The 27,695-nt window shown below is 39.7% G+C and overlaps 1 protein-coding gene across 3 annotated transcripts in view; it reads left to right on the plus strand.

Moving 5' to 3' along the window:
- Positions 1-27,695, plus strand: part of DNAJC6 (DnaJ heat shock protein family (Hsp40) member C6) — a 140,803-nt gene that overhangs the window by 36,919 nt on the left and 76,189 nt on the right. The window contains exon 2 of one of the 3 annotated variants that reach the window (XM_045802127.2): positions 8,994-9,262. The exons of the other annotated variants lie outside the window; for them this stretch is intronic. Coding sequence (XP_045658083.2) covers positions 9,064-9,262 — 199 coding nt within the window. The 5' untranslated portion in view covers positions 8,994-9,063. The remainder of the gene's footprint in view (positions 1-8,993; positions 9,263-27,695) is intronic. 3 annotated transcript variants of the gene reach the window in all.

A 27,695-nucleotide genomic window follows, 5' to 3' on the forward strand; every position in this document is an offset into this window, starting at 1 on the left:
TTATACATATAAAACATGGTTGGCCATGACTTGGTAATTTCTGATGCCGAATGATGGGTACAAAGAGATCCATTATATAATGGATTGTATAATTTTCATAATTTGTGTATGTTTGAAATTTTCCATAATAGAAAGTAAAAAGAATAATAAAGTAAAGATGCTCTGACTTATTACCCAAGTTCCTTATTACTTTTAGCACAAATGGAGAAAGAATCAGACTCTCTCACCTGGTCATACTGAAATAAATAGACTCAGAACTACTGTGTCATAAGCACTGACACTTTGCTTTAAGTTCTTTTTAAAAAATTGTTTATTTTTATTTTTATTTTTTAGAGAAAGAGAGCGATTAGAGAGAGAGTGTGTGTGTGAGCTGGGAGGGGGGAAATGAGAATCTCAAGCAGGCTCCACACTCAGCACAGAGCCCAACACAAGGGCTCAATCCCATTACCCTGAGATCATGACCTGAGTGGAAATCAAGAGTCAGATGCTCAACCAACTGAGCCACCCAGGGGCTCCTGCTTTGAGTTCTGTATCAACTTTAAGGGCTTAAAATGTTCCACACTGCATTGAGATTATGTTGGCAGATCAAAGAAAGAGAATTACACTCCAAGGAAGGGGCAGTTCTTCTAGGGATTTCACTGGTGAAGTAGGCAGAGCTCTGTAGTTCTAGCCTGGGTCAGCCCAAGAAAGCAGTCCCTGAATAGCAGGGTCGGTGGAGAAATCACTGGCTTTGGAGTCATAATAGGCATAATAGACTGAGTTATGTGTCGGGTGAAAGATAGTGACAAGAAATAACAAAATAGGTAACATTCATTGAATTCTCACTGTATGCCAGGTACTGTGCTAAACTCTTTATGCACTTTATATCATTTGATTCTAATGGCTTTCCTATTAGTTTGATGCTACTATTTTATAGATGAGGAAACTGAGGCATAAAGAACTTATATAATTTACCCATGATCACATAGACTTTATATAATTGCCAGTAAATGTTGTGATAAATAAATAACTGAAATCCAGTGGTTAGGCTGCAGTTTGATTCTAGTGAAGATTAGATTTGGATGCACATAACAGAAAAAAGTAGAATAACAGTGGCTTAAAACAAAATAGTTTCTCTCTCATCTTTATGAAGTCTAGAGAAAAGCAGTCCAGGGTTGCCATGATTCTCTGGAATCAGGTTCCTTCTTTTGCTTCATTGTGAAAGTCTTCCATCCTCAAGTTCACTTCATGGTCCAAGATACCTGCTGAAGCTTCATATTCCAACCAGAAGAAAGGGAAAAGGAGTGGAAGAAGAAAATACTACCTATCCTCTCTTTCGAGGATGAATACTAAAAATTGCACATATCATTTATGCTTATATTACAGAATCATTATTATACCACAACTTACTCTCAGGTGCATACCTAGCAGGTTATAGAGCACTTGCTTGTGGCAGGTCCAAGACATGAAAGATGACTGAGAAGTAGATTTGTTATACTATATGGCATGTGCCAGCTAAAGATGAAGGGTTCTATTAGCACAGCAGATGGGAAGGAATAGTGGGGATCACTGGCAATCACTTCGTCCACACCCAGCTGTGTTCAGAGCTCTGGTCTCCATGGGTATGCAATGGGTATGGTAATCCTTCTCAAAAGACCTTTCAGGTTTAAATGGATAAATAGATTTAAAAAACCCAAAAAAACAAAAAACCCAGGTGCTTAATTTAGTGCTCAGGAAATGCTAGTTCTTTCCCTTCAGTGAGATGTGGGCAAGTGGGTAACAGTGGTTCAGTGCCCTGGACACTCAGCACCCCAAGAATTGACTCTACCTGCATCTGAGGTGATCATTGTCCTCCTCATCACCATCATATAGGATCTGCCACATCTTCTAGGGCTCAACCTTTAGGCACAAAAGGGTTACAGAGAATAAGGACCTACGTTTTAAGGATCTTGAACATAAAATCATATATAATGAGCTCAGGGACAAACATGGGAATATCTAAGATTTAGGGAAACTTTCACTTCTGTGTAGATTTATATCTGACTTTGGGGAACTAATTACCACGTGAATATTTTCAGTTTGTTATTCCCAAGATTAAGAGCAATTGAGCACAGGGTCAGTTTATGGTAGTTTGTCAGAGTCTGTCCATTTGAGAAGCTGGTTTCCTTGCTTGTAAAATGACAAGTGAAAGGGACAGGTGCTTTCATGAGTTACTCTTGAAATGGCAATGTAGGTATAACGTTGTTAAACCGTGAGCATGTCCTTGAAAAGTCAAGGGTAGGTTGAAGGTTAGCAAATGACACAGCATTTTAAGTAAGCTTACTAAAGAAACCCATGGTGAATTTTTCTTTAAGCTAAAGATGGCCTCTGAAACTTTTTTTTTTTTTTTCATTTTCATTTAATTAGCAGATACAGAACACCTTTTACTTGGCAGGCACTATGCTAGGCCTGGTAAAATATGGTGAATGTTGTCTTTACCTACCAGTGTTTTTCAAAATATCTGAATTATAAATAGACAAATAATTTTCTCAGGTTAACAGATGATCAAATAATAAAATTTGTTTCATCAATTCTAAAACAATTTTTAATATATTAACATTTATGCAGTCTTTAAGCATCTTCAAATTGAGAGTATATCATGTGTAGGTCATCAGTAATATATTTTTCTTAATGTTATGACTCAAAATGGATGATTTCTTTGATTTGAGGAAATGCAGCATGTGAGTAGGGCTTTAGTGTTTATTATATGCTTTCATGGACCTTATTTCATTCGATTCTTTCTATGAGGGAGAATAAGTACCTCTTCAACTTTATGGAAAGGGAATGTGACTCTGAGTGGGAAACAAGTTATAGAAAACTTGAATCTGGCAGGTCCAAAGCTCAGACATAGTTGTATTTTTTCCCCAAAGCTAGTGGTTTTTCCACCACACCTTGATGTCTTTTTAATCTGCATACACACATATTTATACACATACACATGCACAAACACAACAGGGGCCAAGCTTATTTGAAACCTAGGGGCTTGCTTTTAATGAATATAATGACTATTTTTCCTTCTAGTGATTAAAACTAGGCCAAAGAGTAGCCAAGTATCAATTTTCAGGAGCACAACATAAAAAGTCCTCTAAGCCAGATAGTTACAAAACAAGATTGCCTATTGGGAACCCACATCAATTGAAAACTTACAGGTTTCACTGAGCAGAACCTGCCATATGGGGAGTAAAGCAAGGGTAATTCCCGTAAGGTGTCCAAACTATTTTTCACTGGCCACATTTAGGTCAGATCCAAGAAATAACCCAAATATCATCCAGTGTTCGCTTTGACCTCTGGAACTGCCCTCTCAGGCTGGTGCAGTGGCCAAAGCATAATCAGAAAGATGGGATTTTTTAAGAAAGAATTTTTATTTATTCATTAAAGAGAGATGCAGACACCCATGAAACAGAGAGAGAGAGTGCAGGAGCAAGAGGGAGGGGCTGAGGGGAGAGGGAGAAGCAGACTCCCTGCAGAGCAAGGAGCCCACCGCTGCTCTCCATCCCAGGACCCTGAGATCCTGACTTGAGCCTAAGGTAGATGGTTAATGAACTGACCCACTAGGCGCCCCATAAAGATGGGATTTTGAATATTATGAGAGCTGGCTGTATGAGCTTGGACAAGTCTTAACCTCTCCAAGTGTGCCTCAAAAAAAGGGTCACACCTTTGCAGGGTTGTTGGGAAGATGACAGTTAAGGTAGGTAGGGTACCTGGCAAATGGAAAGTAACTAATGGCAGTTGTTTTTATTACTGTTAGAAATTCAAGGAGGCACAGGTTTTGGGGTATTGAGTTACCTTAAGAAGTGTACCCGGCCTGGAAAATTTGTCCTGTCTTGTAGGAGACCAAACACTCCATCAGGCACCAGGAACAGACAAGCTCATTTCTAAGGAAATATTGTAGGAATAGTTGAGGTTTTCTTCTGCTAAATATTGTCAGCTCCCTAAGCTTTTCCAGCATATTCCCTCATGTCTCTTGTGTATTGCTCTATGAGCAACTCTTGACAGCTACCGCTATTTAAGCATGTGTTCTATAGTAAAACCTTGATTAACTGGGACTTAGAACTGGAATGCTTAAATGATCATGGTTTTTCCCTCTGAGCTTCCTTTGGAGAAGGAGGGAAGTGACAACTAAAGTTTTGAGAAGGATAGGAAAATTTGAGAACTAGAGAGGATGCTGTAATTCAGCACCTTCAATTTTACTGCTAAGAGGAGAATGATTATCAAGGCCACTCTGCTGATTAATAATAGAGCCAGGAGAGGATTGCAGCCCATTGCTCTTTCCTCTGGACTGTGGCCTAAAGATGCGGCTTTTGGCATCTGTCTTGGTGTTGTTACTCCTCCAGTTTTGGCCACTACACTAGAGGTCTCAATTTTAAATGCCTGCAAGGGCTGACTGACAAGGAACGAGTGGAGCAGGCTGGGTATTTCATATGGGGAAGTGGTGGTGAACTTGGCACTCAAGCTGGAGCCTGTGTACCTTCTGTAGAGACATTTAAGCTTACAATTAAAAAAAAAAGTACAGGACAGAAAAAACATGTTTGGGGGCTAGATATGGCTTGTTGGTCCCCGGTTTGAGCACTTTGCATTGTCTGTATCTACAGACTTTTATTCAATAAGGACATAATCTGAATTAGGTACCTGAGGCATGTTGCCAAAGAAAGTTTCAGTGCTATTCATTGATTCATAAAATCGAAGAAGTGCATTTTAGAAACCTGATCATACATAATAATTTTTGCATTTTGCAACAGAGCGAACAGAGCAATTCTGTTCTCATTTACTGTCAGGTTAGCCAGAACTCTTTGTTGTCCAGTTATGTATTCAAGTGAGTTCAGTTGTCACATTCACAATGGGAACCTCTTAGTACTGGAGGTTCTGTTATATATAGACATTCAAACATTTATAATTGGCCACCCGTAGTGAGAAATACATTTATATCATTATTGAGGAGGAACACATACATACTTTCACCACACAAACTCAAAACACTAGTTCAGGGAACAGTATCTTACTATATGCTAAAAACTGATGTTTTCTGACCTATTTCATTTTTATTAAAATAATGGTCATGAATTGCTAAGTTTATTTTGTAATCTAATAGTAGACCATAACATATAGTTTTTAAAAAATCACTAGACTAGGTGATACTAATACATTTTATTTATTTATTCAGTAGATATTTATTCAATCTCTAATGAGTGTGAGGTGCTCTTTTGGGTATCATGAGGGATATGACAAAACATGGATTTTTGTTCTCAAGGAGTCTAAAATCTAATAGGAAAGAGATGCATGAAAATATCTAAAACCTCAAGGCAGAATAATCACTCTAGATTATACATAATGTGTTATATTATTATACATCATCATAATAAATTTCTTAAGTAGGCAGGGAGGATTTTAGCCTAATTTACAGATAGGAAATTACATTTTTGGAAAAAGTTGCTTATCCTTATAAAAATAATAGAACAACAGTGATAACAGATAATATTTGTTAAGCACTTACTATATGTTAGGTACTGATTTAATTCTCACTACAGCCTTATTCCAGTGGTACTATTTTTATGCTCATTTTACAAAGGAGAAAAGTGAGGCAGAGAGGTTAAGTAACTTGCCTAAGGTCATAGAGCTAGAAGAGTCTGTGGCAATAAGGTTCAATCCTAGGAAATATGGTTCCAGAACCTCAGTTTTAACCAATGTGTTATAATTCCTGGAAATTAAAAAGCACAGATCATAATCCCAGATGGGTCATGGCATATATTCATCTTCTCAGATGCCCCACCACAAAAATAGTGTGACATCTGTTGTGATGGGAGAGTATTTTGGGGGTGGAGGGGATGAGTAGGAATAGAGCCTGAACATTCCTCAGTGTGAATAACCTTCACCAAGTTAATAAAAGTGACTGAAGTCAGCAATAGAAAAGGCAAAGGGAAAGAATACTCTCCCCCAAAGACAGCATCTAATCCTTTGGCTCTGCTCTGTTTGTGATATAGTATTCTTGAGATAAAGTAAATTATGGAGCAGTCTTGCTCTTGGAAAAGCAGGAGAGTTTAGCTCTGAATGTTCGCCTTGGATTTTACCAGTGCCTTCCTGAAGCACAGGTGTTCATTCAGAATCATACAGACAAATTTCTGTTCGTTTGGTACTGGGAAAGATAATACTTATCCTTTATTGAGCATCTCCCATGGGAAGGACTAGGGCTGTTGGGCACTGAGGATAGAGCTGTGCCCAAGCCAGCCCAATAATAGTAATAATAGTGAGTATTTGTTAAGTACTTACTTTATATGTGTTAGTACTAATTTAATTCTTTAACTATATAATGATGGTATTTTTATTATGCTCTATTTTATAGAATAGAAAAGTAAGATCTTCATGGATAAGTGAACTTTTTATGAATTTGATCTTTAGGATAATAAAAACAGTTTGAGTGTCAAAATTGGTATATATTCCAGTTTAAGCCCCAACCTAGTTTTTAGACTGTTGTATATTAATTTAGCTGTTGCATTTTCCTGCCTTTCTGTGTTCTTTATATCCTTAATTTTATAGGGTCATTAATGGTTATTCTGATTAATTTTACTTATATTAAAGTAAGTGTAAAGAAAAAAATTAAATGGTCCCTGTAGCCCATTCATGTTTTTCTCTACATTTGCAAGCTGGGGAGATAGATATCCAAAAATACCAAGGCATATGTTTCATCTTAATTTCTTCAAGCAGTATGCTTGCAACTCTGAGAAGAGTAGAACAAAAATAACTGAAAGTACACTTTTTGAAAATAATAATTTTCACTTTTGAAAAATGGTCGTCTCTAAATTCTCTTAATCCAGTGATTATAAATCCAGAATTTGCCAAGGTACGTGATGGACACTAGGTATTTACTCTCCCTGTGCCTCAATAATGAATTAAAAGAGAAGGAAAAGTACAGAAAAGGATTATTTAAAATGTTTCTGGAAAATATTTATTTACTAGACTTTACAGAGTACTATTTCAGTCAAGTACATAAAATCACTCAATCTGACAGATTTGGAAAATTGAAAGTATAAAATTTGTGTTTAAAATTTTATTACAATTTGAACTATCACTCAAGTTGTTTGATCTTGTTGTAAATGAGAATTAACTGCTATTTGTGATTTGGGTCAGACTACACCTTCTTCAGTTAATGCAGTTGGGAAAGCAACTGGTCAGGGAATTGAGGTCCTCCCAAAGGGACTGCAGGGACGTACAGCATTCTCGGCCTCTGCTGATTCATCCTCTTCCTACAAGAATTTGTGTTTGAGTGATCCTTGAACAGGCATATGTCTCTCAATACAATTAATTTATTTTACGTAGACCTGTGTAGAGCTAGAGCTTCCTGAAAACTCTTTGGGTCTCAAATGATTGGGACTCAACCCTCTTACATACTGTTGTTTAATTTTGTGTCTTTAGTGATCGAAATAACATCAAGAGAAAGCCATGAAAGGTGAGAAGATGGCAAAGCTGGCCTTGTGTATGGGCTTAAGCGAATTTTACATATGTGCACTTTTTTCTTGCTGATGGGTGATAAAACTCTGCGAAATGACTTTTGAAAAACTCCTCACTTAATCATTCCAAATCCTAATAGGGAAAAGGATCATTTCAAAACCAGAATTTCACTTGAAATGATAAAAAGAGGGATACTTATGTAGTCTTATTATTCCAAGTGAAAATGAACATTTGGTAATTGCATTTTGAGACTTAGAGTTATGTCCAGGTTTTGCAAATCTTGAAATATATAATGTGGGGTTTCTCTTTAAGAATAAGAATGCAAAATCATGAATATAAAATTAGGTACACAGCCTTGATTAGGTACACAGAGCAAGAAAGGGGCTCTGACCCTTCTGCTTGATTAACTTAGTGATTAATTCTCTTCTGATAATGAGTGACTGTTTCCTTTGTTTTCTCAAAATTATGAAAGAAAAAAGGGGGAGGGGCTAGAGAATGGAAAGAAAATCCTTGTTTTTCTAACCATCCCCTCAAGCCAACTGAGTGGTATAGTCCTTTCTCCAGGTCCCAAGGTAAATGATGTCAGAACTGAAATCACACCTGATTCGACCTCTTCCCCGCTCCCCCCACCCCTCCAGTTATTCGTTCAACAAATAGTTACTGAAACAGTCACATCTAATCCCTAGGTGGAATGGACCTCTCCTACTTAGGATAGCCAGCTCTTTGATATCTCACTTAGGGATCATTCCCATTCTGGGCTGAAAGAAACTGCTGTTCCTTTCTGTCCTAGCATACATGCAGCCTGGTATTTAACATGCGTTCTTTTTTGTTCAATTAAGTTACAAGCCAGTCCTCCAGGACAGTAACCGTCGGGGTGGCTTTGACCTGCCGAATCTTCCAGCAAATATAGGCTAAGTTATACAAAATGGGCGTGTCCGGATTTTACCAAGAGACCACCCTCGTCCCCAAAGCTTACCAAGCAGAGACACCCAGCCTCTTTCTTCTTTACCTCACGCGCGAAAACACCTTCCACCCGGGTCTTAGTAGTCCCCTCCCCCTCCCACCACGCCCCATTTACCGCCCTTAGCGCCGCTCCTTGAGAATCTCCCCTCCCTCACTCCCTCTCTTTTCTTCCCTCCCCGTGGGCCAGCCGCGCTTGGAGCTGCCCTGCTGCGCGGCAGGGCGACGCGGCGACACCTATAGGATTGCTTCCGGGCACTCCCCAGCCAGAGGGTGGCTGGCCCGGGGCCCGGAGCTCCGCAGGGCCGGAGGCTCCGCGGCGGCGGCACCGAGGACGCGCGCACCCGCTCGCCCTCCCGCCCGCGCCCTCTTTTTCTCCCTCGGTCGCGCGGGGCGCCCAGAGCCGCTCTCTGCCCAGGGCGGTGGCTTTGCCGCCCGCCTCGCAAAGCTCCTCTCTGGTGGCCGTTCCCTCTTTCCCTCCTCTTTGCGTCATGTCGGACACTTGATGTTTTTTTTTTTTTTCTTTTCCTCTTTTTTTTTTTTTTTTCTATTTTTTTCATTTCTTCCTTTAGCCCTTTCCACCTTCCACCTCCCCCTTCGTTTCCCAGGTTGATATTTTCCCCCTGTTCTCTGGGCTTGCCCATGAGTCTCCTCGGGAGCTACCGGAAAAAGACCAGCAACGATGGTTATGAATCCTTGCAGCTGGTGGACAGTAACCGGGACTTAAGTGCGGGGAGCGGCGCGGGTGGCGGCAAGCAGAGAGTGAACGCCTGGGTGGCGGCAGCCGCGCGGAGTCCCGCCCAGCAGTCTCAGGACCGCGCCAGCACCATGGACAGCTCAGGTAGCGCTGGCGACGGGTGCGCCCAGCTGAACTCTGCTGGGTTCTCCAGAAGCTGCCCACAACACTAGCCCGAGGGTCCCACCCCACCTTGGCCTGGGAGGGGCCGGGATGGAACGAAAGCATCTAATACCACTAGGGTGTCTCGTCTCTAATTTCTCTAGTTCAAGGAGCTAGGAAACGTTAGATCAGTCCTGAGGCCCAGTGACTGACTGTAGGAGCGCCTCTTAATCTGGCTAGGCTGCTGAGTACACCAGCTGGGGGCGGGGAGAGGAGGGGAAAGGGGAGGGAAGGGGTGGACGCGAGAAGGGAGAGGGTGGCGCGAGGAGCCACTGGGAAGGAGGGCCGGGAGAGGCAGCTGCTTTCACTACCCAGCTGGATGAGGGGGAGAGGTGAAGGAGCAAGTGCGTTGATTGTTTTTGCAGCCTGTGGACGGACGGTATTTATTCCAATTATTATTCTCCTAATGCTGATGTTATTTGCAATTCTGTAAAACTGTGCCTCTTCTCAACTCGGCTGTCTGCTAGGGTTAATGCTGTTACCTTTCTTCAGCAAATTTACCTTGAGCAAATTTTTATCTAGAGCTCTTTTACACAGCTTTTATGATTTGTACAATGAAGTTTATTTCATCTGCTATTGGCTTGGATCTTGTTTATCTTGATCTTTTTGCATTAAGTGTACCAATATTTCATAAATGTTACATGTAAGGAAAATGAAAATGCTTTTAAACTTTGTATCTGGGCTTGCAACCTTTCCTCCTCCTCTTTCTTCTCCTTCTTCTTCTTCTTCTTCTTCTTCTTCTTCTTCTTCTTCTTCTTCTTCTTCTTCTTCTTCTTCTTCTCCTCCTCCTCCTCCTCCTCCTCCTCCTCCTCCTCCTCCTCCTCTAAAGCGTTTTAACAAGGTGGATTTCTCTCTGTCAGAAATGCTCTTTTAGCAATATCCATAGCAAAACAGTCATTTAATATATGTATGTTGGACCAAGGGTATTATTATAGCTGTTTGCTCATCTTTTCAAGGAATCAGGATCAGAGGATTGTTTACATAAAGATAATTTATAATTGAAGTGCTCAATGGTTTGTTCTACTCTGTTAACTTTAATATACTGGACAACTGAGGACTCCAGAGGAAAGACTTCGTGTTGCATTGTTTGGGAAGTAATGAAAACAAACTGGATTTAATTCCTGCACTTTGCAAAGAAATGCTTGTTTCTTTTAATTGTGTAATGGCTCTCCCTGGACTACCGTTTTCTATTTTCCTTATCCCATAAGTGGTGTAAAATGTTGTCTACAGATGTTCAGGTGTCCTGGCCTGAAAACATATTTTACCCATACAAGCTCTTATTGAAGTTAAATAAGGTGTTGGTAGAGTGTTTTCTCAGGACCATTTTAAATTAAAGCTAAAATTACCTGAAGGACTGATGGTTCTAACAGCTTTGATATTGATGTTGTACATGGGTATTTGATTTATGATTTTCTAAGTCTGTGATAAAGTCCAAAGTATCTTTTGACTGGATGTGATCTCCTTTAAGTCTTAAAGGAAACGATTCATGCGTTCCAAACGATGCCACCATAATCCTTTCTGGAACATAGTGGACATGTACACAAATAACTGAAATGGAATGAACAATTTCCAAATGAGTGAGGAGGAGCCCCACTTTTAGGAAATGAAAGAAATATGAAATTTTGTATATATTCACTTCTCATGGGGATTCTTATTTTATGAATTGGAATTTGTTTTTAAAGTATGCTACATCCTAGAATATTTTCAGCACCTATTTCCTGAGTCATTATATGCCAGGCACTGTGCTAACTGTGTGGGAATAATAATAGTGAATGAGACGCTTCTGGCCTTTAGGGGGCTGTTATTTAACAGGAACAGTAACTCAAACACAGAGTAGCCTATAGTGAGTCGCGGATTTTGGAGGACTGTCTTTCTCCCCAAATCAGACTTTTTCAGTAGGTTTAGAGAAGAAGAATGAAATGAATTGGTAAACCATTAGTAATGGGAAAACATTTTTTATTAAAAATATTGTTATTTCTAAAGCACTATTGCCAAGAGTTGATTCTTCAACTTGATCAAACTAGCTCTGTATGATGAGGTTGCAGGAATTCTTCCTGTCCCCATTCCTCTTTCTGGTTAGGGAAATGTTGTGGATTTGTTATGGCAGAACTATGTATGTTATGAGTATTTTGATGCATATTTGCAATTGAGAACACAGTCAGGGAGGATGCTTTTGTTTGGTCTGGATGAGCAATGGGGCCCTGAGAGTGGGGTTTCTTTTAGTGGGTAGTAAGTTTCATTGATTAGTGCAACTATATCTATCTTGTCTAATTATAGTTCTTTCTTCTAAGATCCTCAAAGAGTGGCCTTGTGCAGTGTAAATGTATCCATTTGTTTAAGATATTTAATTAAGCTCATGGATCATTTCTAAAGCAGCAGTGATCTGCCCATTTATTCAACTCATTGTACTGTGACCTGCTGGATAGGAGAGGTGGTTCATGGGGCTTTTGATCTAACAGAAATGTTTATGAATGGAAAAAATATGTCTAGAGGATTTAAAAATAAATCTAGAGGATTTAAGGCTTAGTTCCAACAATACCTTACACTTGTATAGCTATTTATAATAGGTGGTACACTTGGACACTTACCTTATTTCATTTCCCCATAAGTCTATTATGCAGAATAAGTGGCATGTCTGTGCCTAGAGACTTGATATCAAACACCTGCACTACTACTAGTTGTAAACCTAGAAAATTTTTAAGCCTGTTCCCCATTTATATTAGGAGAATCATAATAGTTATTCTTACAATAGAGCTTCTAGTTTGAGACAAAACAACATGAGAATACGTTTGCAGTTTTCTTTCATTTTGCTGTGTCCTTATAATTAGATGAGGAAACTTATTCTTAGAGATGGTAGGAGACTTGTTCAAGATAAAATAGCTACTTAGTGACAGCCAGATTCAGGTTTTCTGATTCTAAGGTCTAAGTTTTCTCCACTGAAATGAACTGTCTTTCTGTGTAGGTATAATATCAACTGATTGGATATCAACAATATTGGATTTCCCCTCTGTTTTTAGATGAAAGAGTGACAGGTGTTCAGAGAAGTTTAATGACTTTCTAAGTCAACAGACTCTCAAGTTGTAGGTTCCAGAGCAGCCCCCAAGCCAGAGATGTGTCTTCCAGAACTCTCTGCCTGCCCTGGCTCACTTTCTCTTCATTTGAATTATTCTCTATAAATGATTGTCATTCAAAGGTCATCCTTTCATCTCCCGATGGCACTGTAGCTATCCCAATTCATTAGCTCAGAAACCCCGTATTTATCTTGTGTTCATTTCACCTACCATGAAAAGTAGAATCCACAAACGAATTCCCAGTCTTGAGTCACTAAAGTGTTCCAACATTAGGCTTTACTTACTAAATTCATAATGACAAGCCATAAAACAGTAGTCCAATTAAAATCTGTTTCCAGATTTTAATGGGATTTAAAAGTGTAAGGATAATGAAGAATGCTAATATACTTTCTTGTTTAGTATAAATCTGATAGAAAGCAGAAATTACCTTTAACAAATGCTATTCTAGGTGGTGTTTAAACACAGCATCTACATTTTGAATCAGGCTTTATCATTATGAAGTACTTATTTGGGTAGCTTCATACTTCATTGAAGTATTATAAACATATATATGCTAATATTCCTTTCTTAGGAATATCTGCCCATTTAAGGGTTTTGTAGGTTGAAGACAGAGTTGATTTACTAACAATGTGTAGCTAAAGTTTGAATGTTTCTAGTCACTTAAGGATACATCTCTGTCAAAGTTCAAATGCTTGGAGACTGCGAGGTTACATAAACTTAGAAGGGGAATCTTTTTTTTTTAAGATTTATTTTTTTTAGACAGAGAAGAGAGAGTTTGAGAGTATGGGGTGGGGGGGGCAGAGGGAGAGGGAGAGAGAGTCTCAAGCAGACTCCATGCTGAGTGCAGCTTGGAGCTCCATCTCCCGACACTTAGATCAGGACCCTGAGATCACGACTGGAACCAAAACTGAGAGTCGGAGGCTTAACCGAACGTGACACCCAGGCACCCCAGAAGGGGAATGTTTTGAACCAAGTCTCAGAAAGATGACTATGTAGCCTATGATATATACCTTCTGTGATGGAGGATCACTGCCTTCTAAGCCTGTACCTTTAGACTGCTCTCATCAGGGCCAACTTCCTTCTTTTTATTTAGGCCTTTGGGCTCTTTAGGTACAAAATAAATCTAATCCTTTGTCCACATGGCCACCCTTTTTTTTTTTTTTAAAGATTTTATTTATTTATTTATTCGACAGAGATAGAGACAGCCAGCGAGAGAGGGAACACAAGCAGGGGGAGTGGGAGAGAAAGAAGCCGGCTCATAGCAGAAGAGCCTGATGTGGGGCTCAATCCCATAACGCCTGGATCACGCCCTGAGCCGAAGGCAGACGCTTAACCGCTGTGCCACCCAGGCGCCCCACATGGCCACCCTTTTAAAATTAGAGAATGGATCCTGTTTCTCCTCTTAGCTCAGTTGCCTTCTTTTCTAGGCTAATCATATATATATATATATATATATATATATATATATATATATATATCATATATATATATCATATATAAAAATGTATATACATTTATTTAGGTATGTATCTAGGTATATTTAGATATATAGCTATCTTAGATTTATAGATATCTATTATAAATATATAGATATTTATAATAATATATAATATTTAGATATATTACTTTATTTAACAAGGTTTTTAAATTAAGTTTTATTATAAAAGTTTTTATCATTAAAGTTTTCCATGCTCTTGTTAAAAAAAATTAAAGATTACAGAAAAGAGGGGCACCTGGGTGGCTCAGTCGTTAAGCGTCTGCCTTCAGCTCAGGTCATGATCCCAGGGTCCTGGGATCAAGCCCTGCGTCAGGATCCCTGCTTAGAGAGAAGCCTGCTTCTCCCTCTCCCTCTCTCTCTACTTTTGTTCCCTCTCTCTCTGTGTCTCTCTCTGTCAAATAAATAAAATCTTTAAAAAAAAAGATTACAGAATACAGTGGAATATATAATATACCGTTCCCCTTCCCTGATTCTTTGTCTCAGAGATAACCCCTATTGAAACTGTGTGTAAATCTATATATCTATATCTATATCTATATCTATATCTATATATCTATACCTATATATCATATGTGTGTATGCATAAGATTAAAATTATAGTAAAATATAAAGTGGTAACCGTGTATGTTTATATACATTTTTCAGTAATGCTTAAACATAAAAATTGTTACAATTTTTTGATTGTAGCAATGATTACAATCCAAGCCATTTTGCTAAATACTGTTCCTATGGTATCTTATTTAACCCTCATAAGAATTCTTTAAGGTAGGTGATAGTTAATTTTTTCTTAGAGTTGAATAAACTAGGCACAGAGAGGTTAAGCAAGTTGTCTGAGGTTACCCAGGTTCTACTTATTCTACATTGAGTAAAATGTCATAGAGAAACGTCCATAAAGTTGCAAGTGAAGAATTTCACGGTGAATGTTTCTATTTGCTGCTTTCCCTGTGGCAAGGAGAAATAGGAGTGTGTGAGGGAACTGGAACGAATGTAGTTGTTTTCATTTTGAATATTGTAAATAAGATCTCTCTCTCTTTTTAAAAGATTGTATTTATTTATTTGACACAGAGAGAGAGAGAGAAAGAGAGCACAAGCAAGCACAGCGGCAGGCAGAGAGAGAAGGAGAAGCAGGCTCCCCGCTAAGCAGGGAGCCTCACGTGGAATTTCATCCCAGGACCCCGGGATCATGACCTGAGCTGAAGGCACATGCTTAACCAATTGAACTACCCAGGAGCTCCAAGATATCTCTCTTGACTTAAATATAACCTGAAGAATTTTAAAATGCTGGAAATGAAGAAGGCAGAAAAAAAGCAGTATAGAATAAGACTGATTAAATCCTTATATGATACTGAGAGAACAATATAATTGGTACCGCTTTATAACTTTATGGAGCAATATCTTGCCAATGAAAATTACTCCCCACTTTTCTCAGGATAAAGTCACTTTATCTTAACTGGACATCAGAAGTCTATCATGCAAGCCAGCCCAGTAGAACTTCTTATCCTGTCACCACTGGTTGGTCCCCTTCCCCCCACCTCCATTTCTATGCTTTTGCGCACATTGTTCTCTCAGATTAGGGCAACTTCTCCCATAGCCATCTAGATGTCCACTTTTCCAGGTTATCTCCTACTCATTCTTCAGCTCCTTAACCCCCGTAGACTGCATGAGGTGGCCATTCTCCATGCTCCTCCCCCAGCCTGTATATCCCTGCCTTAGCTTTTACTGCATTAGGTTGTGATACGTTGCCTGGCCTATCGCTCCCTTTAGACTCTAAGTAAAGTTCAGAGCAGGGCTGTGTGTTCCTCACCTTTGTATTCTTGTTACTGCTTGGCATTTATTAGGAGCTTGATAGATACTCGTTGAATGAATAAAAGCATGCACTGATTTTGAATTTTTAAAAAGGGCATTTATAATGAAATGTACCCCTCCAAACCATAAAATAAACATACAACTAGATTTTAATAGAAATGAGGCCAGACTTGATAGAAATGAAACTGTTGGCAGAAAGCTAGACCAACTAAAAAATGAGCATTTTTCATATGCAAGGACAGTAGAGGGGAGAGAAAGATAGTTAATACACAGTCCCTGACCCCCAAGAGTTTTCTAATGTGGAAATGTAAAGAAATAATAAGCTTACCAAAACATTGCTTTCTGACCCCCCAAAAATGCAATATATTGTACGATCCATTATCAAGATAATTTTTCTAGCAGAAAAAAAAAACACTAAATGTATACATTTTTCTTTTTAGCAAACTAACAATAGAATACTTTTATCTGTAGATTTGTGTGTTTCTTCATGGGTATTGCAAGATTGGAATCTTAGCTATTTTCAGGTTTAATATTAAAAATTCTTTGTATCACCTTTGGCCATCTGCAATTTATGTAAGCATTATGGTGTCCTTTTATAACCTGTACTCACCATTTTGAACTCCTTTTGGAAAGAGTCTATAATTTTGAGGTGGATTAAAGAATCCTGGAGTTTAAATTGTACATTTCCTCATTGGCAAAACTTGTAACTCAGGAGAAAGCTAAATTATAGTTATTGTCTATTTAAACAACATCTCTTAAAATTTGCTTAGAAGCTTTTGACAGAGCAGCTCAATGTCTGAGTAATAAGCCCTTCATGGTCTGGGGAATTAGGAAATTTTCATGACAGGTGCCAAGAGATCTGGCAATTTCTAGTTCTTAAAATTGCTTTACCTGACATGTCACAGGCCATAGCCTGGATCCAAAATATTTTTTTCCTTCAATAATGCATCAAAGCCTAATTTCAGAAGGCACTAGGGATGAAAATTAAAATTCCACTGTGTGTGATGTTAACAAAGCAAATGACCGGACCAAGGAAGGAATCAGATGGTCCAGTACTTGTTACGCATGTTGGGTTTGCGCATGCAGAAAATAATTGTTGGCACGTTGCAGTGTCGTACTCTACCTGGTGGCTGGTGAATTTGTTTGGCATGTGTTGTAAGCCACTTCCTGATTTTAGAAATGTTATGCTGTGAAAGAAGTGCACCTCAGAATTGGGTATATTTGTCACAAGGCAGGGCGAATAAGTGGTATAACACTAGACTCATGAAGTGCCATGGAGCGCAGAAGCAGGACGCATAATTTCAACCAGGGGCTGAGGGAAGGCCACAGTGGAAAGTGCTGTTTGAGCAGGAAGTCAGTAGGTGGAGAAGGAAAGGAAAATTGTTTTGGGCTGAGAGCTAAGGCACAGTGGCATCATCATACATGTATGGTGTGCTGAGAGATTTGCATTTAGGCCTGGAAGCCAGAGCCCATGTGGGTTGGAAGTGCTATAGTGGATAGCGCTGGGAAGACAGATTGAACCCAGATCAGGGTAGGTCTGTTGAGAAGGTTGGACTTTATTCTGTATGCAGTGGGAAGGTCCTGAAGATTTGGGAGGGGAGCCGAGGCAGGGCTGACTTATCCATAGGCATAGTGCCTAGGAGTCACAACAATTTTAGGGCCGACAAAAATGTTTTAATTTTAATTTCTTTTAAAAACCAGAATAAAATAAATGAGTAGAACCATAAGGAATTAAGGACTATATCTTCATATCAATGCAGTAAAAAATAGTTTTTTAAAATGGGGGAATGAACACATGAAGGCAAAACTACCTAGGGCCCCCAAAAGTCCTACTGCAGTTCCAGAGAGAAGAATGAAATGTGCGAATACTGGAGATGCTGGCAGCTGCATAAAAGGTGGGTCCCATCTGTGGTTTCCAATTGTGTCCTGGCTGTATCAGATTTACCTGAGATGCTGGTTGAAAACATAGGTTCCTGGGCCCCAGGGATTTATGATTTAGTGAGGGAGGGGGCGGACTGACAGGGAGAGAGCATGTGCCTGGTGGACAGGGAGAACAAACAAATGTCCATTAAGTTGATGACCTAAGAAGTAATGACAGCCCAAACCAGGGTAGTTCCAGTGAACTGTGGAAGAAAGAGGAAAGCATTGCACAAAAGAACAGACAGACTGACAGCTGACTGGATGTGGGATGGGAGGTATAGGGGAAGCTAGAGGTTTCTAGCCTGGCGGCAGGAGAGGAGGTAGTATTTTCATTCTTGGCCAGAAATGGAAAATGTGACCAATTGGTTTTCAATGCTACAAATACATCATGAGGATACCAGCAAAAGGACTGAATATGCTGTCAGGTTGTTGCAAGGTGTCACCAGGCTTTCAGCTTTTTGGTGGGCTGCCCATTAGGTTGTACAGATCTCGAGGGGGTGCTGTGAAGGAGGTGGGAGGCAGGAGCAGGGTCTGTGTTTGCCTAGGGGAGGAGTAAGGTAGTCAGTGGAAATGCTAGAACTGAAATTCTACGGCACTGGGCTGAGTCCAGGGCTGTGGCTGAGGGCCAGGATGGTGTAGAGTAGCCAGCCTGCCCCTAGGCCCATTCTCACAGGGCAAGCCCTAGGCTCTGTGTCCCTCCTTGCCTGCTGATGGGGAAATAGGAAGAAAGCTCAAACACCAGAGAAACCTGGAAGATGACTGTTGAAGCAGGAGTTCTCAGTCTCTATGATAACAGAAAAGTGCCTGAAAAAATACCCTGACCCCAGAAATTCTCAAGGGCTGCCTTGTGCCAGCATTTGGCCACTTGAGCAACACAGCAGAAATCAGCAGAGTGACATTTCTTTTCGCTGCTTATTCTTCCTTCTCGTTCTCCCTCTTCTGCAGTCTTCCTTCCCAATATTCTCTTCCTACTGCCACCTCTTCTTCCTTCCCCTCCATCTTCAGCTTCCTTGTCCCCCTCTCTCCTCTTTGCCTGTGCTGCTCTTCTTTTCTCTTCTTCCCCTGTCCTACCTGCATCTTCTCCCCTTTTCCCTAGTTAGTGAGTCAGCATATTTGGGAGACTTGGAATCCCATGCCGTAGGAAGGTGTGTGGATGACTGTAGTTTGGGAGTATGTACGTGGGGGTGTATGTGTGTGACTTAAATCCCAGGCTGCTGCGTGTGGCCCAATGGGTGTGAACACTGGTGTCACTTTCCAATTTGGGTAATTGCATCTGACCTACCTAAAATTTCACTTGCTGTTTCAATTAGCCAAGTGTTCCGCACTGTGACTTCGTGATGAGAGGTTTCATAAGCCTCCATCCCAGAGGTAACTGCATTTCATTCAGATGAAGGAAAGAATTTCACTTACTAATTTGCAGCTAGGGAGTGCAAGATAATAGCACACCATTTCCCCCTCCCTGTCTTTCCTACCTCCTCCCTGCAGGGAAGCAGATCTTTCTCTTCCCTCCCCTATTGCTAAAGCCTAGAAAAATGGCTCTATTTTCAACCCTTCCAAGTCCAAATTTGCAGATGCTGTTGAGCAGTGGGGATATTAGGGAATCATGAGTCAGAAACCCCAGATGTAAGCTTTGGCTTTGTCATTTACAAGGTTTGACCTTGAGCAGGTAATTCAAATGAGAAAAATCATACTGACTTTGCCTGTTTCACAGGGAAGGAGAAATGTGGGAATGTAGATGAAAGCACTTTGTAGTGGATAAATTCTGCATTCATTCATTTCATGAATGTCTCCTGACTGCCTGTTATGTGCTCGTACGGTTCTAGTCACAGTGATACATTTGGAGGACAAGACAGGTAAGACTTGGGCACTTTTGAGTTTACATTGTAGCACACAAGATATACCATAAGCAAAGATAAAGGATTATATGGTATGCTAAATGCCATGGACGGACTAGAGTGAGGGAGAGAATAGCTCAAGGTGGGGGTGGGGAGGAGGGAAGCCTACCTTACAGAGCACAATCAGGAAGGGCCCTTCTGAGGAGGTAACATTTGAGCTGACACCTGAAGAAACAGAAGCAAACCAGAAAAAAAAAAAAAAAGAAAGAGAGAGAGTGCGCTGTGTGTAGCGTGTATCAAGGACTAGGTTCAGCAAATGCAAAGACCTGGAAGAGGGGCCAAGCTCTGTGAAAAGATATGTCATTGTTACAACCAGCACTTAGTGAGCCAGGAGGGAAGGGGGACAAATGAAGTCTGAGTTGTGTTAAGAGACCATTTTAGCTGCTTGCGTCAAGTAAGAATTTGAGGTGGCTTCGTAGCTTCATAGGTATTCGAGACTGTAGACAGGATTTATATACCAGAGATGACATCAGTAATTATACTGTTCAACATTAGGGGTCAGCCTTTTTTTTTTAAGTTCAAGTGATAATATTCTCATAGCATCTTTGTGTTGGCAACATGCTTTTCTATACCCAATCATACTTAGTTTTTAGAATGTCCCAGTGAAATTGATGACTCCAGGTCTTCTAACATATTGGGAAATGACACATTTGCAGAGGAGGAGAGTTGAGGTCTTGGGCACCCTGTGGCCAAGATGTATCAGCTACTCTAAAAGGAGACAAGCTGGAGGGATAGAACAGTAAGAATTGGATTTTAACTGCTAAGGAAATTGGCTCAGGTTGCCTTGAAATGTATAGCAGCATTTCACTTTAATTATTGGTCTTAAAATCCAGCCACTAAATTGCCTAACATGGTGGGAGCCTGGCTTTGTCTCTCAGTGTGCCAGGAGAGAACTGTCTCCATTATGCCTCATTGGCACCCGGAGCCTGGGAGGCTTTCACACACTGTCTTGTTTTGTGAGCATTTGCAGTTGTAACAGAAGACAGTTCTATTTCATATGTTGCTTTGTTTTCAAGCCATCGCATGAGAGCTCGGCTTCTTGTCTCTTAAAAAGCAAAACCAAACCAAAACAAGAACCCTGTTTTTGTTTATAGCAGGATACATATTTATGAAGAGAAAATATAAAACAATTTAGTAAGTGGCATAAAAATGAAAATAAAAGTTCATTTCATTCCTCCCCAACTTTTAGTTTTACCCTCCAGATATAATTAATATTGTTTCTTGTATGTACTTATAGAATTTTTTATGCATTAGAAGCTTATACACAGCCACATAGACACATGCAGATTCCTGCACACGAACACATGTGCACATACACATTCATATATAATAAATACCTGTATATCCTGGGATCCTTCTATACATGCTATTATAGAACTTGATTTTTACTTGACACTATGACTTGGGTAATTTTATACATTTTTACCTAGCGATGTACCACATTTTCTCTAATGACCACTTTGAAGTCCACTGTTCCAATTCTTCTACTGATAGGCAGCAAATATCTTTGAGTATATATTTATGTATTGTATAAGTGGTACACCCATTGGATAAATTCTTAGAAGTGGAATTGCTAGGAGAAAGAGCACACTCATGTCACGTTATGATAGATCTTGCCAGATTGCTGTCTAAAGAGCCTTGTTCCAACTTAAATTTCTGCTAACAGTATATGTGACTACTTGTTTTCCCAGACCCTTGTTAAAGCTGAGTGTTATTATCAAACTTCTTAATTTTGAGAAATAGTGCTAATGGTTCTCATAAGTGAGAAATAGTGGTAATGGTTCACTTGAAACTGGCATTACATTTTGATACTTCCATGAGTTATTTTTGTTGTTGGAAATGTTTTTTTTTTTAAGATTTTATTTACTTGAGATAAAGAGAGAGGGAGAGAGCATGGGGGGAGAAGGGGTAGTGGTAGAGGGAGAAGCAGACTTCCTGCTGAGGAGGGAGCCTGATGCGGGACTCAATGCCGGGACCCTGGGATCATGACCTGAGCCCAAGGCAGACACTTAACTGACTGAGCCACCCAGGCACTGCGGAAATGGGTTTTAATTACTTTTTATTACAGAGGTAATACATATTTAAGGCAAAACAATTTAGGAAATGCAGAAAAGCGCAAAAGAAAAAATAACTGATAAGCTTGTTTTCTGTAGATGACTTATGTTAACGTTTTGAAATACATCCTTCTGCCTCTTATCTGTGCATAAAGTATGAATGAAACAATTGTGTTACCTTCTTCGCTCTTTGCTGATTGTGGCCGCTGGTTTTCTTGTGAAATACTGCAGTACGGAAGTGGGGAGTACACTGGAGTTGGAGCCAGTGGCTGTTCGGATTCAAGTTTTGACATCACTAACTAACTTTGTGAACTTGGGCAAGACATTCTACTCCTCTGAGCCCCTCTGCAAAACAGATAATGTCTTTCTCATCAGATTTTAGGAAAATCAAATGGGTTAAGGTACAGAAAAGTACCCTAGTGCATTCCCTGCCCTCTAGTAGTACTTAATAAGTGTTGGCTGTATCAAGAAGTGGACATGAAGTAAGACCATGTTGGCAATATTTTATTATCCTGAGGTTTCTTTAAGGTGGATGATGTTTCTCTCTTCATTTTACAAGGTTCTGAGCATTTTCTTCATTATATCCATACTGGGATTATTCATAAGCTTTAAGGCAATTTGTGGTCACCATGTAGTCCTCATAAATGTGTGGGATATCTATTACTACAGCTCTTGGTTGAGGCAGTCAGCAAGCTTGATACATGGTGGGGTGTTCAGAAGAGCCCAGTTGAAGGAGAATTTTTTTTTAAACATTTTATTTATTTACTTGACAGAGAGAGAGACAGCCAGCGAGAGAGGGGATACAAGCAGGGGGAGTGGGAGAGGAAGAAGCAGGCTCTTAGTGGAGGAGCCTGATGTGGGGCTCGAACCCAGAACACTGGGATCACGCCCTGAGCCAAAGGCAGATGCTTAACCACTGCGCTACCCAGGCACCCCTGAAGGAGAATTTTGAAGGTGGAGGATGAAGTGAGGAGCTTCCTAAGGTTGAAAGGAAATTACCATTTATATTCTAAGTGTAACTAGGCATTGCTTATTTTTTTCTTTCTTCTTTTCTTCTCTTTCTTTCGTCCCCCCCCGCCGGTGTTTCCACAAAAGCTAATACATGTAAAGCAGTGGTTTCCTACTTTATACCCCTCCTCCCTCCATGGGACATTTGGCAATGTCTAGAGACATTTTTAGTTGTTGCAGTGCAAGGGTGGGTGATGGGTTGTTATTGGCATTTAGTGGGTAGAGGCCAGGGTGCTACTAAACACCCTGTAATGCACAGGACAGCTCCCCACAACAAAGAATTGTCTGGCTCAAAATGTCAGTAGTGCAAAGGTTGAGAAACCCTTATACAAAAGGAATGAATATATTGATTATGAGCTAAAGATGGTGAACTTGGTGAAGTATGTGTCCATTGACCATCAGGTCCTGGTCAGTACTACAAATTAAACTATATCTGAAAGGAATTCTTCCTGACTGCAGGAGGGTCCTTTGCTTTTCAGAGAGAGATGGTATAAGCTGTGCAATAGTTCTCTTTGCCCAGGGCTATTCTCTAAAGGTAGCTGGCGTCCTAGAGAGTTCGAGTTCCTGTCTCTGTTTTCTCAGAATCCAAGATAGATTTCCTTTGTTCATTCCAGTATTTATTCATTTAGCAGACACCATTAAAAGTGACTATTAGCCCAAGTACTGTGCTCTGAGATAAAAAGAAAAAGAAACAAAAACTGCGGTATCTGCCTTCAAGGAGCTTAGAAGACAGTATTGTGGTGAAGGACTCAGATCTGATCTGTGTTTCCTCAGTTCCTGCCTCTGCTATTTGTAATGTATGTGATCCAGGTCCTCATTTTAGGATGAGGTTAAGAATAGTCTAGCTCATGTGATTGTTATGATAATTAAAATGTTGACAAGCCAAGTATTTAGAACAGTAGCTAGTTCAATAAAATTTTAGTTCGTTTTATTATTTTTATTTCACTACTACTACAGGAATCCTGGAGCTTTATGAATTATCTAGTTTAGGATTTTCAGATTTGATTAGTACTAGATTCCTTTTCTCCATAAAGCCTTACTTAGACTATCAATATATGAATTACATGAAAACAGAGCAACTCTTATAAAGTAAGGTTGGGAGACTGGGATACTGCTTTCCACCTCTCTCTCATAACTGCTGAACATGGGGCTGTGGAGAATCCACTTTGACAACTACCAGTCTCAAACTGTTCATTCATTTTAAGAGCAAGGAAACCGAAGCCTGGGGAGAGGAAGTGATTTAAATGGGGCATGTGGCAAGTACACAAATAACTCTAATGTACATGTGTCAAGCACAGAAAGAATGTTCTAAGGGGGATTTCAGAGAGGGCAGAGACAGTCTCCTTGGTTAGGTTGTATTTAGGATCAGTCTGAAGAATGGGTAGGATTTTAAAGTTTTAGATAGAATGGGAAAGAATATTTCAGAGGAAGAAATAGTATGATAAAGGGATGGAAGAAAAAACATTAGAGATCTTACCCATGTTCTAGTAAATTATCTTTGGTTGCAAGTAATAAAAGCTTATTTCAAAACATTTTAACTGAAAACCAAAGGAAGAGAATTGCAAAATCACAGGGTACTTTCTGCATCCCAAGGTCAAGGAGTAGAGCTCAGCTTCATTTGGGCCTGGAACTCCAGAGCTGAGAGCTTTCTGGCAGCCTCTCTCTTTCTTGTGTTTCATGGTTCTTGGTTTTTTTTTTTTCTTCATAAAACATTTTTATTGGCTGCATATTGTTTTATTGGATATAATCTTAAAGAAAAAATAACACTTCCATTTTTTTTTTAGATTTTTTGTTTGTTTATTTTGTTTTGTATTTTTTATAATGTTTTTTATTATATTATGTTAGTCACCATACAGTACACCCCTGGTTTTAGATGTAAAGTTCGATGATTCATTAGTTGTTTTACGCTCTCCTGTGCATTTGCTACACCCTTTATTCTCTCTCTGTGGACCAGCTTTCCTGACTTCTTTGTGTGCATGGCTTCCCCAAATGTGACTCATTCAAGCCACTCATACATGCCACTCATTCAAGCAACCAGTCTCCATGGATCATCTATCTCTAAATCCCAAACTCTAAATTCTAAGAGGAGAGAATCCAATGGGCTTGAGAGGCATTATTTGTGTACCTCTCATCCAATAGTTGTAGCCAGAGTGGAGGATGTGAGAAACCTGTCTTGTCATGTCAACATAGTTGGTGAAGCCCTACTCAAGGATGAAGAAGAGACAGAACCAACCCGCAAGTTGTTTCTTCAATGTAAGTACAGACAGGCATCTATGTAGCTGTACATAAGGATGGGGTAGTTAATACGGGCAAGAAGTAAGTGAGTGGATTGACAGACTTCTCTGAAGAGGGACACAAGTGCTATCTCTGATGTGTAGGGAGGATGTCCTCAGGTGGAGAAGGGTAAGGGAGGACATTCTAAGGAGGAGCTGACTGGGAACAAAGAGGAACATTGGATGTTTGAGCAGCAGAGCAGCTGAGTACCTAATGTGCCAGTGACTTCAGTCATTCATACAACAAACATTTATTGAGGGCTTGCTAGGAAGTCGGTATGTTTGTGGATGAAGAAATAAAAATTAAAGTAAACTGCTTCCCTAATGTCATAGAGAATGGGAATATAAACCATATCTAGCATGTACCAAAGTCTTAAAAACTTTTTCCTCTACATTTTTTCATTTACGCTTTTTCTACTTGATTCTACAAGGTTAAAAATGACTTAGAGCAAGGTTAGTGGCTCATGTTTTTTTTTTTTTAAACAGCTTTTGAGATTATGCCTTGTCCTTACTTCCTAAAGTAAGAATAGGCAAATAGTTTTCATAACTATAAAATGATTGATGTATGAGTATTTGTTTTAGAGGGATTGTTTGGGCAGATGATTTTTTAAATGTTTGATAATTCTAACATTTTAGTATTTAGGGACTTGTTCTCTTTCATCTCAGCGAAGTTGGCAACCAGTTGGATTTAATTCATTGTAAGATTACTTATAATAGGAGAAATTTTAAAACAGCCTATAATGTTCCAAATAAGGGAATTGGTTCAGATAAGTATGATATGCCTATATAGTGTTACTAAGTAGCCATCAAAATGTTGAAGGAGTTTTTACTGTTAATGGAAAGATCTTTGAAACAGAAAATTTGTGGAATAAACAAGGAATAAACTATGCTAAATTAAACTATATAAACATGTGTATATTTATATATACATAGAGGAAAATCATTGTAAGAGCATATACTAGTCCAAAAATGAAAGAACTAGATCAAAATATTACAAAAGGATATTTCAGTCATAGGGTACCAGTAATTCTGACATTTTATTTTTTAGGTGTTTTGCTAAAGTTTCAATAATAAATTCATATTTCATAACTACAATTTTATGTAAGTATGTTCTTTTTTGTTGCTACTTTTATAACTGCAATTTGTATGGAAATAATTATAGATTCACATGCAGTTGTAAGAAACAATACAAAGAGATCCTTGTAAATGTTGCCCTTCTCTCCCAGTGCCAATATTTTATAAAACTACAGTGTAGTATCACAGCTGAGATACGGACATGACACATGTCACATACATGACACACCTCATATTTCCCTGGGCTGTGTAAGTGTGTGTGCACATTCTGCGCTATTTATCAGCTGTGTGGATTCATGAATCCAGCACCACAGTTCCTTCAGTAGCACAGGGAGCCCTCACGCTGCCTTTTTATAATCACGTCATGCCCACCCACCACTATTCTCTTAGAAATGTAACGAAATCACATGTGTAGGGCATTTATTTTATTTTGCTTTTTCATCTGAAACCATAATTGTAGAACTTTAGAGTAGAACAATTAGCAGAATATGGGAATTTTAGAGGGGAAGTGGGAAAGGTTTTATGATTTTCGAACACATCATCGGCTTGAGCTCTCTTCTCCTTGCCCCAAACACCTTTTTCTCAGTAATGTCTGTCTTGAGTTAGCTATCATTTTCTGTGGAAACCCTTATCTGGCCCTCTAAATCTGGGTCAGATGGTTCTCCTCTGTGCCTTGATTATACTCTGTGTTTAACTCCTTGTGACAATTTTACCTTGTTATAATTGCTTGTAGATAACCAATAAATATTGGATGGGTGGATGAGGTCTGGATAAGAGTCCTTTCTCAGTTTCCGATGAGCCTCCAACTGCCAGCTTCCCTTCCAGGACCTACTACTCTTTGAGTTGCTGTTGATCCTGCTTGCATGTCACAGCATTTATGTAGCAAGCCCTGGTTAGTTTTGGCTATGCAGCTATGTGCCCAGTCCACGAATTCCAGCCCTCTACCTACTGGTGCTTCCACCAGAATGACTACTCCCATCTTCTCAGCTCCTCACATCTTTTTCTTTTCCTCCTCCATTTCTAAAGCTAATGCGATGTTGATGATGACTGCTATCAACAGCTATGGGCCTAACACTGTGCCATGTGCTTGGCATGCATTATCTCTTTTAATACAATACACTTTAAGTTACGTCTTGCTGTACCCGTTTTTAAAATGAGGAAACTGAGACTCAAAAAAAGGTGAATAACTTGTCCAGAATCATGTATCCAAGCAAGTGGTAGAAGTGGATTGAAATCTAGGACTGTCTACTATAAAGCCCGCTTCTCCGACCAGCCTGTAAAGAAGGGGCTGAGTCCGTTTGAACTGCATGGTCCTCCCCCAACTCAGCACTTCCTCTAGAAACCTGTCTACTCTCTGACTGAACCCTTCTAGTCATGTAGCTTTGGACTTTGGATGACAGCCATTCTATTGCTGGACAAGAAGCATTGCTCAGAAGTTGTCTTTTGATATTCAGTGGAAATCTGTTCTTCACTGTCACAGTGCTATATCTAGGTGGGTTGTAGTTCTGTCCTGTGGTGCAACATAAATTACTCTGAATCTGTAGACCCCTCGTGGTATAGTTAGAAGGGATTTTAATGATTTTCTGGTGTTATCTGTTACAGATGAGGAAACTAGAGTGCAAAGAAAGGAGCCCTGTTCAACTTACTACACTTGAGTTACTTGAAACCTAATTCTGTTGCTCTGGCTTACCTTTCTCCTTCTCGATCTTACAGTCTTTCCTCCTGAGATGGGTTTTTCTGACCTTTCATTGCCCTAGTCATTGTCCTGTGGACACTC

The sequence above is a fragment of the Ursus americanus genome, chromosome 12 (assembly GCF_024610735.1).
Source record: "Ursus americanus isolate L20-20 chromosome 12, mUrsAme1.1.p, whole genome shotgun sequence".
NCBI classification, from domain to species: domain Eukaryota; kingdom Metazoa; phylum Chordata; class Mammalia; order Carnivora; family Ursidae; genus Ursus; species Ursus americanus.